The sequence below is a fragment of the Panicum virgatum genome, chromosome 7K, assembly GCF_016808335.1.
Source record: "Panicum virgatum strain AP13 chromosome 7K, P.virgatum_v5, whole genome shotgun sequence".
Lineage (NCBI taxonomy): Eukaryota > Viridiplantae > Streptophyta > Magnoliopsida > Poales > Poaceae > Panicum > Panicum virgatum.
The window spans coordinates 4,320,820-4,340,831 of NC_053142.1; the positions used below are offsets into that span (position 1 = coordinate 4,320,820).

General features: G+C 46.9%; 1 protein-coding gene, 2 long non-coding RNA genes and 1 other non-coding gene across 5 annotated transcripts; all 4 read right to left on the minus strand.

The window, feature by feature from the left end:
- Positions 1-3,048: 3,048 nt before the first annotated feature.
- On the minus strand, positions 3,049-3,888 carry LOC120639631. The gene is made up of 2 exons (XR_005661526.1): positions 3,746-3,888; positions 3,049-3,594 (listed from the first exon to the last, which is right to left on the minus strand). It is a non-coding gene; the product is annotated as an uncharacterized LOC120639631 (long non-coding RNA).
- A 2,869-nt stretch (positions 3,889-6,757) lies between these two features.
- LOC120639632 lies at positions 6,758-9,127 on the minus strand. Its single transcript, XM_039915488.1, has 3 exons — positions 8,849-9,127; positions 8,673-8,738; positions 6,758-7,063 (listed from the first exon to the last, which is right to left on the minus strand). The coding sequence occupies exons 1-3, from the start codon at positions 9,110-9,112 to the stop codon at positions 7,022-7,024; spliced, it is 372 nt and encodes a 123-aa protein (XP_039771422.1). The 5' UTR covers positions 9,113-9,127; the 3' UTR covers positions 6,758-7,021.
- Positions 9,128-10,485: 1,358 nt separating this feature from the next.
- On the minus strand, positions 10,486-10,591 carry LOC120643247. Its single transcript, XR_005662932.1, has one exon. It is a non-coding gene; the product is annotated as a small nucleolar RNA snoR103 (small nucleolar RNA).
- Positions 10,592-10,943: 352 nt separating this feature from the next.
- On the minus strand, positions 10,944-12,010 carry LOC120639633. Of its 2 annotated transcripts, XR_005661528.1 has the most exons (3): positions 11,685-12,010; positions 11,424-11,580; positions 10,944-11,297 (listed from the first exon to the last, which is right to left on the minus strand). It is a non-coding gene; the product is annotated as an uncharacterized LOC120639633 (long non-coding RNA). The 2 variants fall into 2 exon arrangements; XR_005661527.1 differs by having other exon boundaries at positions 10,989-11,580; positions 11,685-12,009.
- Positions 12,011-20,012: the final 8,002 nt, after the last annotated feature.

Sequence of the window (20,012 nt, forward strand, 5' to 3'; positions counted from 1 at the left end):
GAGCTCCTGGTGGCGGCGGCAATGGAGATGGGGGCCAACGGGGCTAGGGTTTGGGGCAGGGAAGCCGGTCGGCATGGGAGCTAGAGGGGAGGGGGAGCGGCGGCCGGTGCGGATAAGGACGGGGCGGCACGAAAGCCGTAGAAGGCCGGGGAAGCGATGGAACACCCCTCGGCGGCCGGCGCGTGGCGTTGACGAGGCTGTTCACGGTCGCGGGATGGGCGCGGCGCGGCGTGCAGTGGACGAGGATGGCCGGCGGTGAGGCTGACACGCGACACGAGGATGGTCGACGGCAAGGCTGACGCGTGGCATGCCGCGATGCGTGCGCCGGCGCTTGACGTCGGGGTCGTGACACACTTGAGATTAGAATTGCAAAGTTTTATGCTGGTTAATCTATAAACAGAGTAATCTTGCAATGCTCCAAAGCATAGTGGCATAATCGTTTATAGTACTGACACGCTATTGGTACTAACATGCTTTGACAAATGTTTTATTCTTCAAGCTTTCCTTTACTCTTATCAGAGCTCATTTTAGATATTGGTCTTGTGTATGTTTTATTTACCTAGAATGATATCACTTCTCTATCCTGTTAGAGGCAGTCTTGAATAATTTTATTTTGGATGCCGCAATGCTTCGCTTACTTTTGATGCCTCCCTGAATGTATGTGTATGCCTTCATGATTTCGTTTAATGCCCAAGCCCTCAAGGTTTCGCTAACTTTCAGAATAGTACAAGTTTCCATTATTGCCTTTTTTTTAAATTTCGCTCATAATAATTCCTGTTTGCGAATTAGATTATTTTATATATGTTAGAAGTTTGATTTGCATAGTTGAGTGCATTGTAAAGATAGTTTTAACTATACTGTCTGAAAATGCAATTATATCATTTTATAAGGTCCAACCTGCAGCTCGATTCGTTTGACTACAAGAATATGTACAAAATTGCAGTTTAGCTCAGGTTATATTCTTATGCAGTGGCATTTTTGTTTACTTCTCTTCTGAATGTCTCGATTTCAATGGTCATTTCGTTTGCATGCTTCACTGCAGGTTGCCTTGGATCCTGAAAGCGATGATGTAGCAGTGGATAGTGAAAAGACGCTCACATGTATCCATTTCTCAGTGAGCTTAAAAAAATGAACTACTTTGGTTGGCTCCTAAAGAGATCATGGCAACTTCATTTTCTTCCACTCTACAGACTTGCAGGAGTGTGGTCATTACAGCAGTTTTTTATTCAGACCTCACATATTCTACCTGCATGTAGTTTACTTTTAGTTCAGATTGCGATTGCAAGGCTCCTGTTTTTATTTATATTTGAGCTACATCATTTTACTGTTTACCTATGTCTGTGTTTATCCATCATCTCCCTTTGTGTTTCCCTCACTTTTATATAGTACCATTAATCCCAGGTAAAGCATAATTTAATATTTAGGAGCTACAAACTCATATCTCATTATATTCCTGAAGTCATGATAAAATTTTCCTATAAGCTTTGCATCAAAGAATGCAGACGTTCTCGATAATCTATTTTGTAAGTTCTTTCGTGCTTTATGTTGTTTTGTGTCCCTGTGCTGTTAAGGTTTAGAAACTGCCAATCTAATAGACTATGGCAATTGGGTATCTTGCTTTGGAAGGCATCCATGGTTTGCTTCTGTGCTTTCTTCATTATATCTGGTTGTTGGCACGTCTGTTGCTGACGTTATCTGGTTGTTTAGTTGTAAAAATCAAAATTCCAAATCTATTACATCGAATGAGAATCTTACATGCATGGAGTATTAAATCTAGATAAAATAAAAAAAATTAATTGCATAGTTTGCTTATAAATTATGAGACAAATCTAATGAGCCTAATTAGACCATGATTAGATATTAAATTGCTACAGTAACAACTATAGTAACAGTGTGCTACTGACGGATTACTTAGTCTTAATAAATTTGTCTTGTAGTTTACATACGAGTTCTGAAATTAGTTTTGTAATTAATTTATATTTAATACTTCAAATGTGAAAAGATTTCATTTCAAAAAATTTACGGACGCAACTAAACAAAGCCTAAGGCTTTTTGTATGTTGAATGGAAAGGTAGAATTTCTACTTGGTTTATAGACTGTGATGATTATTTTTGTAATATTACTGCAGTGAGCTTTTGAATGAAGGATCTGACGGGCTTTAAGGCTCTTTATTGATGAGACATTGTTGTCAGATCTTGAATTTACGGCATCCCGTGGAGTTGAATTACAATGTTTTCTTAAATTTTCATGATGTGTGTTCACCTTTTCTTTTGTTTGTTTGCCTACCTATGTATATACCATGTCTGTTTTCCTATATACAAGACATGTTCTTGATATTGTAACTATATTGTAATTCATGGGTTAAAAAAGACAATTTGTGGAATAAAATTTTTGATGCTAATAGTGGACAGGATGATGCACGCTGCGGGACGGGACGCAACTGCTCAACGGAGACCCATCCTCCCGCGTCACAAACAGTTGACATTAAAGCGGCCTGTACGGACAAGACACCCAACAACTCGGTCAAAGAGGTCAACTGGGCCCACCGTGAGGCTGACGGGCGGGATCGGGACCCTCACCCCCTCACGGCGGTGTAAACATGTCCCCCTCTGGCCTATAAAAGGAGGACGTGCCCCTTGCAGGGGCATTCGGTCATCATCGCTCACATCCGACATCCGACACACGCACATACATCCAGAGACCTGGGACCCCGGTTCTCTCTTGCCCTTTTTAACTCCTACTGTAAACTATGAATATAAGAGCACGAGAGCTCGAATTGGACACAGGGACGTTCTGACCGAACCAGTATAAAATCTTATGCCTTTACTTATATTACCATCCGTTTCTGTGATGCGCATACAAATTTACTAGCCGATGGTTCCGAACACCGACAGGTACTAAAGTTTGTGAAAACAAACAGCCCCTTAAGCGGGTTACCGGCTGTAACATTGACGTCACCTCAGCAGCAGTTAGGGCAAATACAACAGTTTAGACAGCAGCTGTCTTTTTGTCATACACAGACAGCTAAATAGACATCTTGTACAACGGTTAGCCAATTGCTGTCTATTTGACAGTCTATAAGATATTTAATTCATGTTTTAACATGTAAATCATGATGATCTAGTACATAATTTAATCTTTGTAATCATTTTTATGCTTACATGAGAGAACCCATGATATATTCCAATAATTTGCATGAGTCTCAACAGATTCTGAATTATAGTAATTAAATAAGTTTTTTTCTGAACAGAACCTGATAAGTTCTACCGTAAGAACTTAGTTCTGCTACACGGGACCCACGTGCCAGCCTCATGTACATCTTCTTCCTCTCTTTGCTGCTGGTGTTTCTTCCTGCCGCATTAAAAAACATCTGTCTGCTCCTTGCTTCTTCCACCGAGCAAGAAGGCAAGCAGCTAGCGGCTGCAGCTAGCGGCTCCCCATCTAATTTTTCTCAGCTCCCATCAAACCAAGCAGTTGTTGGCCAATGGCCATCATCTCTCCCATTGAGCAGACTGCAGTTGCATGATAAGCTTCTGTTCCTCCCCAAATCGAACAACCGCTAGATGGGAATGGCCAGATGAGGAACCTGGCGCGCTTGCAGCAGGAAAAAAATTGAAATCAACATAAGCAATTGATTTTTGACGAGCAGCTAATCAGTTGCTACAGCTTCTTCGATCGATTTCTTTTCCACCACATGGAGCTCGATTTGGATAGAGAGGTCACGATTGGGGAGGAAGAGAGGTACCTGCGCTCCTGGTTTGTCGCCAAAATAGACATCTCGCACGCAAGATCAGCGGATCCGCGCCGCCGTCGCCGACCCGCAGCGCTTGGTACAACGCGACGGCAGCTCGTTGCTTCGCCTCGCACCACGCGCCAAAGCTGCCGACGAACGAGACGACGGCCGCGCTGTCTGTCCGTTCCGCAGGGGTGTTTTTTTGCAAAAAAAAAAAACAACGCATGTCGACGGGATCGTCTCGCCGTTGTACGTGCCCTTAGACAAGGGGCAGCAACAATGCACTTAAAATGATAATTTTAAATAATAAATGCAATCTATATGCTGCACCTTACTACATTATTTAAGTATCAGTAACTAATTGATTTCTGTGATGCACCTTAAACTTAAACTTAAGATCAAGCCATAGTGAATAAAAAAATAATTTCTCTCTTCTTTGCTGTTTCACAAAATCTACTCTAGAGCTTAGGGCGGGCCTGATTGGTTGCCTGCGAGTCGCAGAACCAGGCTCTGGGGATGCAGCGGGTGGCAGTTTGGTTGCGTGCATCTGCTACTGGGCCAGGCTCTCGGCGTGCAAACGCCCCTCCGCGGCCAGGCACTGACGATACGTGAGAATCGGCCGTATCTGCCGGGCCTGGCTCGTGCGAGCGCGGCAAGCGCATGAGCGTGTATAAAAGTTGCATCGATGCCAAACGTCATCGTTTTGCATGCGCCGGACCTGGCCAGCCGTGGCCTGGATCTCTCGTACGAGCCAGGCTCGTCCGGGAAGCCAACCAATCACCCCATTAGGAGCTGGGAGGGGTTGGGAGACTAGGAGAGGCATGTGAGAAGCATCAGGCATGTAAGGTCCTGTTTAGTTCCAAAAAAAATTCTACAGTACTTGTCACATCAAATTTTTGGACACATGCATAAAGTACTAAATGTTGTTGAAAAAATAACTAATGACACAGTCTAACTGATTAGCACGAGACGAATCTTTTAAACCTAATTAGTTCATAATTGAATATTAATTATCAAATAACAATAAAAGTGCTACAATATCAAAAACTAAAAAATTTCGCAAACTAAACAAGGCATCGCCGTCGCAGAGAGGATTTTGATCATTCTCCGTACGAGAACATCTCTGGTGTCACCGGTGGCTAGGCCGGTGGCTGCAGCCTAGCATCTGGCAAAGAAGCACCCCGAAGAGGAGATCCATCCACACACCAACGGAAAGAGCTTCCTGCGGCGATTCCGCCGGCCCCTCTCCTCTCCGACGGCCGGTCCGGCGTCGGAGAGGACGGTGGGCCGCAGAATCGTGGCGCGGATGTATATAGACTAGATGTAGTTGTGTCTAGGTCTAGGGTTTGCCGGAGGAGGGTCGCAGTTGTTCCTGTTCCCGTGCGGATGGCGGCGGCGCTTTCTCTTGCTCGGCCGGGCTTCCTCCCGCAGGTTGTCGGAGACGGCGGTGCAGCGGGGTGGATCTTGTTCCTTCTATTCGCCGCTGGCAATGGCGGCGCGGCAGATAGGATTTTGCTCCTCCTAGAACATCCGGGTGAGTTCCTTCGCTTGGATTTTCTTTGTGAGGCTGGTTGGAGTCCCTCCTTTGGTGTGTGGATGGATCTCCTCTTCGGGGTGCTTCTCCTTGGCTTTGTTGTTGGCGTTGTACTCGCCGGAGTTCGGGTGGCGTACTGGGCGTCGGGGATAGCGGATGCGGAAGGATTTGGGGCCGATTCAAGGGAGCCGACAGCTGTTGTCTCCAATCGACGATCTCTTGCAGCTTCCCAACGATTGGTGTCCGCTCTTTGCATTGGCATGGCGTTGAACGGCAGCTTGAAGTCCGGTTGCTTTGCTCGATGGCCAATGAGATCTAGGCGCCAGCGTCAGTTGAGGAAGAAGATAAACAGTAGCGGTCAGGACTTTGTTGTAATTTATGTGTTACTCAGGGACCTTCTTGCAAGAAAGGGTTGTACTGTGCTTTCTTTTTAATATATGTTGTACTGTTGTGCGTGGGAGAGCATGCGTCTGCTCTACAAGCCACTTCACATTTTGGAGGGCTTTCATAAATCAATTAAATTACTTTTATGAGAACAGGAATCGTATATAAACAAATTTAAATTATTACGAGGATCATATTCAATGTCAAGTACAAATTTGGTGCCTTGCTTACGTCCAGCGTGCAAACGAATGAAATGCTCAGCTGGCTAGTATACAATGATGTACTATAGCGCACAGTAACTAGAGGGTCACCGTTGCCCAAAGAATTCTTCGGCGGTGAGTGGTGACATACAACACACACACCCAACACCACAAGGATTCATGGAAATTTAACATTCGAACAGAGCTAGGCCAAAATGACAGCAGGTCAATATCATCTCTGACAAAATCCGTTGATTAGCAAGCGAACAACATTTATTAATTGTTAACAAAGGTTAACAATGGTACGAAGAGGACTGGCCCTGCTCAGCTGTATAGGTCCGGCTGGGATGGAGCTGCTGCATCTCCAGCTAGCCAACCAGCGTTTGCTCCCAACAAAAATCAGTCCAGCCGCGCCCTATCCCAACCAACCGAACAGACGGAAAATCCGCTGATTGCTGAATTACATTAAGTTGAGGGAATTGCCGCGATCTGCCCAATTTGATCCGTCGTCGCAGTAAGCTCTGCAGAACATCTCAAACTGCCAACTGCGAATGATCAGCGGCATACCTACAGGGTCGTTCGATCTGATGTTGCTTAGTACGCTTGGCAGGAAGAACAGAAGAAGCACCGACACACTGCAAGTAGCTTTTGCTACCGGATGCTAAGCTAGAATTATTCTTGCCGATTTTGCCCGTAAGCATACAGTGCAGATATGCATGGACAACTTACAAAATGGCGGGCAAAGACGGGCTAGCAAGCGAGCGCCGTAGCAGCAAGATAAAATCCACTGGCCGTCTAGCCTTAGCAGGCTGGCCGCATTGTCCAACAATCACACGGTAACAATGCGCTAGCCAAGTAGCATCACACATGAGAAAACATGCGGTGGCGCAAAAACTCATCAGCAGGGGCATGCAAAACTTCACCATATATAATTGCTGAACTTCAAAATCGTTGGCAAAAAAGGATTCTTTCCAGCTTTTGCCCTTTACTTCCTCATTTCAAGTCATGGGATCAAGAACTTATTATGACGCAAAACTAAGGTAACTCAGCAGGTGTGTTACAGACAAGAGGTCCACAAATGATAAACCCAAATGCACGTATGAAGAAGGGGTCCACTGCCAATTTATGACATCCTTGAACTGCAGGTAACACATTGCATCCCTGCCATCCTTAGTGATGAGCCTGTGCTTCCTCCTTTTTAGGTTTCGTCGCCTGAGAGATCGCGCAACATCAGAAAATTGACAAGTGAAAATTCAACTCAAGCCATTTGGCAAACAGGATATCTTAATAAAACAGTTAAACAAACAATATCCTTCACAACCACAATGAGCATGCAAGCTTATCTGTAACCTGGCCCAAGAATATTGTGCTACTGCAAGATTAAACCAACACCGAATGAATCCCACAGTTTAAATCCTAAAATAGAAAAGATCAAGATAGCTTGTGTGTAGTGGCCATGTCAATGAGTTGAAAAGAAATAGTAATGCTGAAAATTGAGAAGAACCAGCACCACCATCTATAGAGCAAGAGGGGGTACAAAGGTTGATCAGTTGATTAAGTAACATGAGATATGAGACCATAAGGCCACACATATTAATTATTCAAATAAATTATCCTACTACTTTGCACCAAGAATCTGAAAAACATAAATGGCAACAGTTCCATCTAGCTAGACAGTCACCCAGATCCCAAAAAATGACAATCATCATTATAATAATTATGACTTGCTTTTAGAAATTAGATATCTAAAATCCCCAGGAATCTGTAAAATACTGGAACTGAGTTATTCAAGCTTCACTTAAGCTCAGTCATTCAGTGTGATACATTTTTACTGCTTCAAGGGCTACCACATGAATAAAACAAAGAACAAATGACATGCTTATAATATCAACCTCATAAACAGCATCTTATCATGGCAATGGATTTACAATTGATGCATGCTGCAGGTGAAACTGCAACCCTAAGATTCTTCTGTAATATATAAACTTGATCATGGTACTCCAATAGGAAGTACACATTAATAATAAACAGAGGCAATAACTAAATACAGACCAGTTGAATTCACCAAGCTCAGAAAACACATGCATCATCAGATAATCTGGGCAATACCAGTACACACCAGGCCAAACATTAGCCTATAAACACTTTCCTCTACTGTGGAACACTTACTTTGACATCTTTCAGTAATACGAAACCAGGCACAAATATAGGATATTGCTCAAATCTCAACCATGGCATAAGGCCCATAACATGCAAGAGAGAAACAGTACATTTGTTACTATCCACCAATCAATGTCCAAAAGTTGCAGAACTAGCAGAACGAGGTTATATACAAGAAGCGGCAATTATGCCACATTAGTTACAAACCTCAAGTTGGATTCAAGGTGATATAATCATCTTGAAGCAACACCGAAATTGAGGAATAATTTCATAAGTTTGGGAATTCAACATAATGAAAGCCAAATGAGCAACTGGCAACACTGCAGGGTACTGGCCAGAACATGACTACTAACGACCTAATACGCAAACACACTTCATCTTCAGGGAAGAAGATTAACCTATATATCACAAACATGAAGAGGTAAACAAACAAGGGCTAAATAATTTCAGTCTTAAGCCACAAATCAACATACAACGGCCTCAGACTGGGCAGAAGGAACTAAGCCATTCAATCAAAAGGTACCATCGCAACAACACATCTAATCCTCGCGTCCTAGAACCCCAAGTTTTTTCCACAAACCCTAATGCTAGAACGTTGCGGGTAATCAAACCATCTGCCCCGCCGCTACCAGATTGCGCGAATCCACAGCCGAGAGTTTACCTTGAGGATGGAGAGCTTGATGCTCCCGTAGACGACGCCGACGCCGAAGGCCGACGCCCTCGCCACCTGCGGAGACAAGACGAGGAAGCGAGGTGAGGGAGGGTCAGATCCGATCGGGATGCATCGCCAGGGCAAGAATCTTCTGGAAGAAGCGGAGGCCGAAGGAGGGAACTTACGAGAGCGAGGGTGCTGACGCCGGAGTAGGGGCCCGGGGTGAACGGCATGGCGGCGGCGGCGGCGGCGGCGCGGGGCAGCGGAATCTGAGTCGGCGAGGGGTTGGGGAGGAGTGGAGGAGGCGAGCTGGCGAGGGATGGCGTCGTCTTCAGCGTGGGGGAGAAGAAGAAGGGGGAGGAGGTGGGCTGGGCCTTATATGGGCCGTCCTCGAGATGCGCGTGCTCACGGGGAAGTTGTTGAACTGGTAAGCGGGGCCCGCGTGTCATTGAGAAAGGGAGGAGGGGAAGCCTCTGCGCTTCTGCTTCATGTGCGGCAAGAAGAAACTTGGACAAAAATTTCGTCGCGTCTACTATGATGAGTTCAAAAAACTATGTGATGAACATAAATTTCACAAAAATTCAAAAAAATCTTTTAAAGAAAAACAAAATTTCAAAAAAAAAAAGAATCAGAATAAAAAGAACATCAGTGTCAACTCAGCGGTTAGAACTTCATTCCATGTTACCAAAAGAACCTGAAAGCAAGAATTTCAAATTTCTCATCCATTCATACTCATACAAGTATGAACTGAGTCACTCTTCAGTATGCACATTCATATATACAGTAAATCACAAGTAGCGCACATGGCCAGCGGTAGTATTACCAACATGCAACTCTACAAGCTGTCAGAAGGCAACCAGACAATCAGAGTTAGGCTCTTCTATCAGCAGGGACTGGACTTGCACAAATAACACACGTAAAAATCATCCATTGGCACAGCACAAACACACACAAGTCACAAGGATGTATAACAGAACTACTATGTTTATGTTGAAAATACTGGCAATAGTCCATCCATCGCTGTTTTGCCTTGTCGTGCCTGTGCGCAGCAACTGATATGCTTATAGATAATAGTAACACAAATAAACCATTTATTCGCACAACATCAACAAATTTGTTCTCACAGAGGTAATAAAAATAAACAAATATATTACAAACACAGTCAATCGTTGTCCTAAGATCACGAAGTGTATGAACAATTGCACACATCATCGTATCATACTGAAGCGGCCAGTGGTTTCAGGTTAGGATTTAGGAAGGAGGCGGGGTCTTCCACCTCCACGAAACTGGCTACTGAAATTTGGAGCATGGGCAAGCGCGGCACCTTTCTTAATTTGCAGCCTCATCGAACAACACAGAGAACCCTGCATGCTTATAACTTATTATCAAACACTTTGAGAACCTTTTATCTGGGTTGCATGAATAAAAGGAACCGAAGATACAACAGTATATGGCAGTTTAAAAATGCAAATTAGCTAATTTGAGTGCCACATGTTCATGCTAGATCTCATTCTGATTTAGGTCAAGGCATTAACATTACGAATTTGACAGTTCCTACATGAGCTGAGCAATTGAAACTAAGAGAACACTACACCAAGTTTCAATCAATTTGTTGTTTGTATTTACTGTGACGTGTGCTCCACGCAGGTGCGCCAAGAATTAGACCATTGATATTTTAAGGAAAAAACTGAAGGATAGCTGCATGCCATTAGTTTTGATAGTTTCTATGCACATAGCCTACCAAAACTAAACACTGACCCACTTAAGGTGATGAAACATAACCGACATGTTAGGCCATATCCTTGCTTCTAGTGCCCAATGTGTATGTGTGATGGTCCTTTGTGAGCATATATGACTCAATAATGCTCACCTAAATTCCATCAAATTTGTTGTCTGTCCATATTTACAGCAGGACGCAACTCACGCGGCCTACCAAGAATTAGGACAGTGTATTTATGAGTTGAGAGCATAACAACCACATGAAAGTAAGTATTTTTACTCTTCAGAATATATCTGTTTCTGCAAATGTTATGACCATACCAGCAGCATGAGGTTACCACTATTTTTGAAAGTAATATAAACTGATAAAGCTAGTAGTCAAGAAACATATCCTGCTAGGTTCTTACAAATCTCTTGTTAGTGTGGATGTGTGGTAATCACTTTATGAGCGCTTACGACTCAATGCCCAACTAAATCATATCAGCCTTATTATTTGTCACTATTTAGTATTTACAGAAAGACACAAATCATGCGGACTACCAAGAATTTGGAGATTACAGGTTAAGAACAGCAATAGGTACCTATTTACTTACTCACAGGCTATAATTGAAGAATAGAGTGATAAATTGGTAGTAAATGGATGCTATAGTCCACTTTAACATTTCCCAAATGCAGAATTCTTCCTAGACATATGTTTTAGGAATCATAGAAAGCAAACCTAATTCATTGATTTATTCTCTATTCATATTTACAGCAAGACACAACTCATGCAAACAGCCAACAAGTCTCCAAGAGTCTTTTAGATAAAGTCTAGGTCAGTGAAAACAAGTCAGTCCATCATTGTTTTGCACAGTTCTGGTGATCCATGTTTCTTTTACTAAGATCTGCCTGACTTTCAACTTCTTTCAATTTAGCCTAGCATTAGGAGAGACATGCAGAGAGAAAAGATCAGCAAGATGCACAAGCCGGATTACACGCTTGTGGGTTATGAAATCCAAAATTGTCATACTAAACATATGGTTCAGTAAGTAAACTAAGTACCTTTAGTTTGGTATTTCTAACAGCCAAAGCAGATAAAGAACTTCTGAAAACCTCCCAGTCATTCTCTGCGACTTCTGGTGCGACCATGCAATACAGCGCGAGTTAAGCCAATGAAAGAGATCTAAATGATGGATCAATCGATGGGAGCTCAATGCCTCTGCAAACCAAAAAGATCACAGTTATAATCGCAACAAGAACCTGTAATCTCCTCCACAGGACAAAGCGAGCACCATGAAACTTAGGGCATCTCCCTCTCCTTACCTGCGAGCTTCAGCAAAGATCCAACTCTTTTCCCCCAAAAGCACCGCGACTCCGCGAGCGACCTGCGCATTCTCGGCCCTCTTCCTGCAATCTTCGTCCCCACAGATCTGGAAAGGCCCAATCCTATCCCCTGGAACAACATTGAGACAAAAATCGAGAGCCCTACCCCTAGATCGGACCTGGCTTTCGCGTTGACGATGGCGAGCATCTGGCGCGGCATCTTGAGGGGGCGGCACTCGGGCAGGCAGACTACCGGGCCGCCGAGGCAGCCGGCCCGCCGTGGAGAGAGAGGGGGGTAGAGGAGCATTTTGGAGATGGAGTCATGGACAAAATCGTGAAGGGCTTTTGGTAGAGCTCCGGCTCCTCTAGTGGAGCGGTTTTTTTGGAGTCGGAGCCGTTTTGTAAACTGTTTGACAAAATAGCTTCATCTGTTGGAATGAGATTGTTAAATATCTAAATTACCCTTCTCTATATTTTCTTACTCTTTTCTTCTTTTTTACTTTTCTTTCTTTTCCTCTTTTTCTCCACTCCATTTCTTTTTCTTTCCATTCCTTTTTTTTTCCTCCTCTCGTTATCCATTCGCCCACCCTGTCCCATCGCCTTCCTTGCGCCTCCTCCCCGAGCTCCGCCTGTGACGCCGCCGCCAACGGCAGCCTTCGCCCACGCCTCCTCCTCCGCGGCGGCGGCCTCGCGCCTCCTCATCCTCCCACGAGCCCACGCCGCCACCTCCCGAGCTCCGCCCACGCCGCCGCCGCTGGCCTTTGCCCGCGCCTCCTCCTCCTCTGCGACGGCCTCCCTCCTCCCCTAGCTCGCGCCTCCCGCCGGCCCTGCAGTCTCTCCGCCCCGAGGCGAGCTCCCACCGACCACCCTCCTCCCCGCGAGCCGCACCCCTGCGGCGGCCGGCGGCCGCATGCCCGCCTAGGGGCAGGGCTGGCAACGGATACTCCGAAGCCGCTTGGAGCCGGATGGAGCTGAGATTTTGTGGCTTTGCCAATGCCAAAGTGCTCCAGAGAGCGCATTTTGCGGGGGGCTCTAGAGACGGAGCCGAGGGTGAAGATCCCGTTTGGCAGGGCTCCGCCTGGAGCCGGTTTTGGAGCTGCTCCTGGAGCCCTGCCAAACAGGGCCTAATTTGACGTGAGTAAATTTGGCATGATGTAAATTCTAACTAAACTGATGTAAGAAATACGAACATGATTAAGGCTGGACAAAAAACTCGTGGCTCGATAGCTCGCTCGGCTCGGCTATTGACGGTCACTAACGACCCATTTTGACCGTCAACTATCGTGCAAAAGTCGAGCATCAGAAGAAATAAATGTTAGCATAGGATAATTATTTGACGAATTCCACAGATACTAGTATGAGAATGTGTGCATGTGAATTTGGGCCAAAACTGCATGAAACAAGCATATTATCCAAGGCATAAATTCCCGGGCCAAGCACAAGCAAGCCCAAAGGCCAAAAAGGCCCACTTGGCAGCTGCACATGAGAGAGACACAGCCCATAAGCAAGGCGACACGTCATCGATCCGAGGCAACACCTTCTCGACAAATCAGACGCGTTCACGAGGATCCAAGGGCCCAACAGAGCTACCAAACCGACTTAAGACATGCCCTTACCCATATACATGATATGGGGGCCCACCTAACAGTCTTCTAAACGAAGACCAGGGCAAACGGAGCCAGCCCACGGTCGGCCGACCAGCTAGGTCGCCCGACTGTAACACCCTTATTTAAATTCCAGCATTTATTAATAAATTTAATTGGCTTTATTTAAATTTCTAAGATTTATTGTGTTTAGTTGTCATTTAATCTAATTTTTGTTCCTTATGTAATTAAAATTTATCATAGGTTTAATTTTTGTGTTGCATTCATGCTGGTGCATGGTTTTGTTTTGTTTGTTTGTATAGGAGTTTGAATTCAAATTCATTTGAATTCATTTGCTTTGAGTTTGAATTAGGATTGGAAATAGAAGTGAGAGAGAAATAGAAAAGGCAAAACCCAAAACCCAGCTAAACCCCAGATCCCGGCCCAAACCAAACCCAGGCCCGGACCCCTCTCCCCTCTCCCTTTCCCTGGGACGGCCCAGCACCCGCTCCAGCGGCCCAGCCCAGCAGGCCGACCCCCGCGCGCCCCTCCTTTCCCTTCTGGTTCAGCGAATCCTTCTCCGCACGGCCCACCGTCTCCCGCTCAGCCTGCTCGCCCCAGCGCGTCGCCCACGCTCGCCCCGCGCCCCCGCCTTCTCCTCACTGACGTCGCGGCCCCACCTGGCAGCTCCATCTTCCCCGCCGTGACGCCCGCAGCTCTGCTCTTTCCCGCAGCGCCGCGACCTGCTGCCCGTGGACCACTCTAGCCCTGCAAGGTCCACTGGCCGGCCTCCTAGAACCCCTCCTCCTTCTAGAAACTCCACCCGAGCCGGAATCCCGCAGAAATTGCGATGAGATCCGCTCCCCCGTGCTACAACCGCTCGCCGCGATCCCCGCGCTGCGCCAGCCAAGCGGGCACGCCGAGATTAGCGGGCTCCTTTTCTTTAAACTCACCCCGAACCCCTGCGCATCCCATCCACGCCGCCGCCGCTGCCCAAGCCCCGAAAACAGCTCTCTCGCCGTCGATTTCCGCCCGGAGGGCCGCCGCCGGTAACACCTCCGCCCCCCCTCAATTCCTCGCCGCTGTTGGCGTTCCTGCCCGCCTGTCCTCTCCGCTGGCTTCACAGCGCGCTCGCACGACGACCCACGGGACCAAGGCGACCGGAGCTGCACACCTGCGACCTCGCCACGAACCCCGCACCTCCTCGCCGCCAGAGTTCGCCGTCGAGCCCCTGCGCTGGACTCGCCCTTCAATCCAAGCCCTCGGTGAGCCGTAGCCCCTGGACCCCCCGGAACACACCGCGCCGGCGAGACCTCGCCGCGCCGAGCCGCCTCCACCGTCGAGCTCCACGCTCAGACCTTCCCCATGCTCATCTAAGTGCCCAGGTGAACTACACGTTCCGCGTAGAGGCCAGCCGACCCAAACCCGGGTCGAAACGACCCCCGGAGCGTCGGATTCGACGATCTCCGACGAGCCTAGCGCCGCGCCGCCGCGAACAGAGTCGCCGGCGGTAGCGCGCCGCCGCCCCGCGCGCCCAAAGCCCCAGGACCGTCCGATTTGTTTCGGACGCACGCGATTAGATCTGGAAGCCAATGAATCTGATCCATTAGATCGAGATCTGACGGTCCACGCGCGTGGATACCGGTCCACCTGTCATTTTTGCACAAGAGCCCCTGGATTTTATTAATATCAACCCGCCATCCTGGATAGTTCAAAAATAATTACTGTTGGGCCCAGTTTTTAGCAGATAACCCCCTGGCTTTTCTCAGAATAGGACCCGCCGTCCTAGCTTGGTAATTTTGCGAGTTAGACCCCAGAACTAAGGTTTATTTACGTTTTAGTCCTCGATTTTTGCAGAAAAGCCCCTGGAACCCTATTTTTATTACAAATAAGCCCCTGAACCTTGTTTTTAGCCTAGAAAATGCGTTTTAGCTCCATTTTTAGCGTTCTTTATATCCACGCGATCGTTGTAACGCGTAGAATAGTTTTAGACTAGTTTAGTGTGCTGTTTTTATGTATTGATGTACTGTTTCTTAGTTTTTATTAGTGTTTGCTTGTATGCTTATTATTATGCATTGTTTTGGCCATGTGTTCGTGAGTAGACGTTGATCCATCTGAGGAGCCCCAGTACCAGTACCAGGAGCAGCCGTCTTCGGAGCAGTTTGAGCAGCAGCCAGAGCAGTACGAGGAAGGCAAGTGTAACATGAACAACCTATCACTTTTAAATACATTTTCATACTGCATTTTAATACTGTATGCCTATAAGGACTTTCCTAGCCACTTTATATCCTTTATATATATCCTTGGGTTGTATTTTGGTTAGTTGTGCTAGGTTGCTGCGCTATAATACACTCTGGTCTTTTTTAATTAATTTGATTAATGGTTTACTTGAACTTAATTCTGAGAGTGGCACTCTGTGTGGCTTGAGTGGCTCACATCTCGTTAAAAGATGGTTTTTGTAGAAACATGGTTTAGGGGGCTAGCACGGTGCTTAGTGCTTGGTTGGCCACTCTCCATAAGGACCGGTTCATAGAGCGATAACCTGGGACAACAGCGCTACCACAAGGCTAGAATGGGATAGACTTGGCTTACTAATTAGGTCTTTTTGGTTTGGAGTAACTTACCTGCGGGGCAAGAGTAGTAAGCTTCAATGGTCCCTACTCCTCCGGCTTGGTCTGTGCTTGGATTGCGCTCCTGTGCTTGTACCCCCGGAGGTGGGCCCCATCGTCGCTGACCTAACTCTCGCGGTTACGCCTTACCAACGAGATTCTTTGTAACGGCCTCGTAGTGAGTCGCTAGTCATCTCACCTAAGGAAGTGTGATGAACCTCTAGCATAGCTCACAACTTGTGGGTAAAGATGTGCAACCTCTGCAGAGTGTAAAACTGGTATACTAGCCGTGCTCACGGTCATGAGCGGCCCAGATCCTCCTTTTGATTAGTGGGGTTGTCTCCTTCCGACGAGGGAGGTGCCTCTCGGGGTTATCTTGGTGGCTTGGTTTTGGTTTGGTTTCTCAGTAGTAACATGTTTAATCTTGATTAATTACTATGTAATTGGGTTTATGGTAATTCATCAACTCGTAGTAAATAGCTTTAATAAAATTTTGCCAAGACTTAAAAGCTAATGCAGTCAGTCAGCCAGCCTAGAGCCTCATAGTTTGTGTTATACTTGTTGAGTACAAGTTGTGTACTCACTCTTGCCTCTTCTCTACTTTTTCCTCTTGGCTACGCTACTGCTGCTCAGTTCCTGCCGACACGAGGGAGTTCGCTCAGCGCTACCAGGACTATGAGGACTTCTAGGTGTTCGTCTCCCAGTCGATGTCCCTGTGGCGCCCTGCTTCCGCTTCGGAGAGCTTTTATCGTATTTTGTGCTTCGCTTCTGCTGTATCAGACATTTTATCATTAATGTAATAAATACATTCGTATTCGCTTTATTGTATCTTTTTACGTGATATGTGCTGTGATATACTGTTCATTCTGTTGTATATACGTGTGACTTGATCCTGGCACGTATATGATTGCTCGGTTTATGTTCTTTTATAAACCGGGTGTTACAGAGTGGTATCAGAGCCGTATCGACTGTAGGACGAAGCCTAGATAGAACTGGTCGAGTTTTAGGACTTCTTCTCTCCAATCCTTGTCTGCTGAAACTATTTTACTTTTATACCCCTTGAATTCTATGACTGTTACCCTTCTTGCCTTGATTTCTCTCTCTGAAGAATAGTTTTCGTAGATTTTGGCCTGAATCAATCATCTGACCACCATGAGTAAGCTAGGTGACCCTTTTATAATAATACGATAGTACGTTCTGCGACGCGTTGTGTTAGTCGAGTCGGATGCTAAACTCGGCTAAGTTGTGAAAATTGTCTGCTTGTTATTATGCTACATGTTTGATTTGGATTTTTGAATGATTGCATAGCTTAGTAGTTTATATCTGTTTAAAGAAAATCACTCTTATGTTAAAGTTAACTAATTAAAAAAATGAGTTAGATCGTTGGGGGTAAAACAGTCCACTCTATCCTGTCTACTTTATCATGGCTGAGTCTTTTTCCGCAAAGAGTTATCATATCCATCTGAATTTATTCCTGCAATATCCTTACTCGTGAAATCTTTTGTCCAAAATCAGATGGTGAACACCAGGCGTGGTTCTGACCAGCAGGGGCAGAACAACCAGGGTCAGAACACCCAGGGAACCGGGATCCCGATACCGCCACCTTTGACTCCGGAGCAGTACTTCCAGCTCCAGATGCAGATGATGGCCACCCTGAACAACACTGTTCAGGCTCTTCAGCAGGCTCACACTCAGCCTCCGCCTCCTCCACCGCCGCAGCCTCGCGACAGGCTTGCTGAGTTCCTGAGGGGTCACCCGCCGACGTTTTCTCACACGTCCGACCCTCTTCAGGCTGACGACTGGCTCCGTGCAGTGGAGCGTCAGCTGGACATCGCCCAGTGCGATGATCGGGAGAGAGTTCTGTACGCAGCAGGACAGCTGTGAGGGGTAGCTTTGGACTGGTGGGAGTCCCACCCAGTTCATGACCGCGAGGCTCTCACTTGGCTCCAGTTCAGGGAGCGTTTCCGCAGCCACAACGTCCCCGCGGGCGTTATGAAGATGAAGCAGAGGGAGTTCCTTGCACTGAAGCAGGTAATCTTAAATATAATCATTCAGCGGTTCATTTTGAGCTAGTACCCCTTGTTCTATCTTTCCGAGTCATGAATTAATCTTTCGATATCTATCTGTCTTTGTCACTTCAAGGGACTATGTCGGTCACAGAGTATCGTGATCTCTTTCTGCAGCTTGCTCGCTACGCCCCTGCCGATGTTGCGGATGACCGCAAGAAGCAGGAGCACTTCATGGAGGGTCTTGAGGACTACCTCCAGTACGCGCTGCTCAACCTCCGCTTCGACGACTTCAACCATCTAGTTGACAGCGCGCTCAACACTGAGCGCAAGCACCTGGAGATGGAGGACAAGAAGAGGAAGGTTGTCCCCGTTGCTACCGGCAGCAACACTCGTCCTCGCCTCCAGCAGCCTCAGCAGTACCAGCAGCCGCAGTACCGGCCTCCTCAGCAGTACCAGCAGAGGCCCCCGTAGCAGTACCCGCCTCGACAGCAGCTGGCAGGTCAGGGCCAGAGGTTACCGGCACCTCCGGCTCGTGCTGCTCCACCGGCACCGCAGGCTCCACGTCCGGCAGCTCCTACCGGACAGCAGGCTCAGGGACCCCCTCGCACCTGCTTTCACTGCGGCCAGCCGGGGCACTACGCCAACGCTTGCCCTCGGAAGGCGCAGGCGGGACAGCAGGGGCGCCCAGCTCAGCCCAGGGCGCCACTTCAGGGCAGAGTGAACCACGTGACGGCCGAGTCAGCGGCCGAGGCTCCTAACGTGGTTATTGGTACGTTCATGGTTAATTCATATCCAGCTACAGTGCTTTTCGATACTGGTGCTACGCATTCCTTCATTACTCAGTCTTTTGTCGAGCATCATGGTATTCATACTAGCACATTAAAGAGGTGCCTGTTAGTATCTTCACCGGGAGGACAGTTGAGGTCTCACACTTACTGCCCGAGAGTCAGTGTTTCCTTGAGGGGAGTAGAGTTCTGTACTGATCTGATGGTGCTAGACACCAAGGGTATAGATGTCATTCTGGGAATGGAGACTCTAGCCAAGTGGGGAGTTCGGATAGATTGTGCTCAGAGGACAGTCTTGCTATCAGCTTCTAGTGGCCAAGAGGTTGTTATCAGTGCAGTAGAGCCTTCTAGATTTCTTCATCAGATGGAGGCTAGACCCACGGACGGTATTCGCATGGTGTCTGAATTCCCGGATGTCTTTCCGGATGATCTGCCAGGTATGCTGCCTGAACGCGCCATTGAGTTTTGTATTGATCTCTTGCCTGGCACAGCTCCTATTGCAAAGCGGCCCTACCGTATGTCACCTATAGAGCATGAAGAAGTTAAGAAGACTATTGATGAGTTGCTAGCCAAGGGCTATATCCGTCGCAGCTTCTCTCCTTGGGCTTTTCCATTGTTGCTGGTAGATAAGAAGGATGGCTCGAAGAGAATGTGTGTTGATTATCGGGAGCTGAATGCAGTCACTATCAAGAACAAGCATCCACTGCCCCGTATTGAGGATCTCTTCGATCTGCTTCGAGGTGCTCATATATTCTCGAAGATTGATCTTCGTTCGGGTTATTTTCAGCTTAGGATCCGTCCTGGGGATATTCCGAAGACGGCATTCACCTGCAAGTACGGGCTATATGAGTATACGGTCATGTCCTTCGGCTTGACTAATGCCCCGGCTTTCTTCATGCATCTGATGAACATGGTCTTCATGGATTATCTAGATGTCTTTGTGGTGATTTTCATTGATGATATTCTGATCTTCTCCAAGACAGAAGAAGAGCATGAGGAGCATTTGAGACTCATATTGCAGAGATTGAGAGAGCATCAGCTGTATGCCAAGTTCAGCAAGTGCGAGTTCTAGATTGACGAGGTCCCATTCCTCGGTCATGTTATCTCTCAGGGGGGCATTGCTGTTGATCCGAGCATGGTGAAGGATGTACTCGAGTGGGAGACACCGCAGACAGTAAAGGAAGTCAGGTCTTTCTTGGGCTTAGCTGGATATTATCGGAGGTTCATTGAGAATTTCTCCAAGATCGCGAAGCCTTTGACTTCTTTGCTGGAGAAAAATGTGGCTTTCGTGTGGACTGATGAGCGTCAGAGGGCCTTTGATGAGCTGAAGAAAAGGTTGACT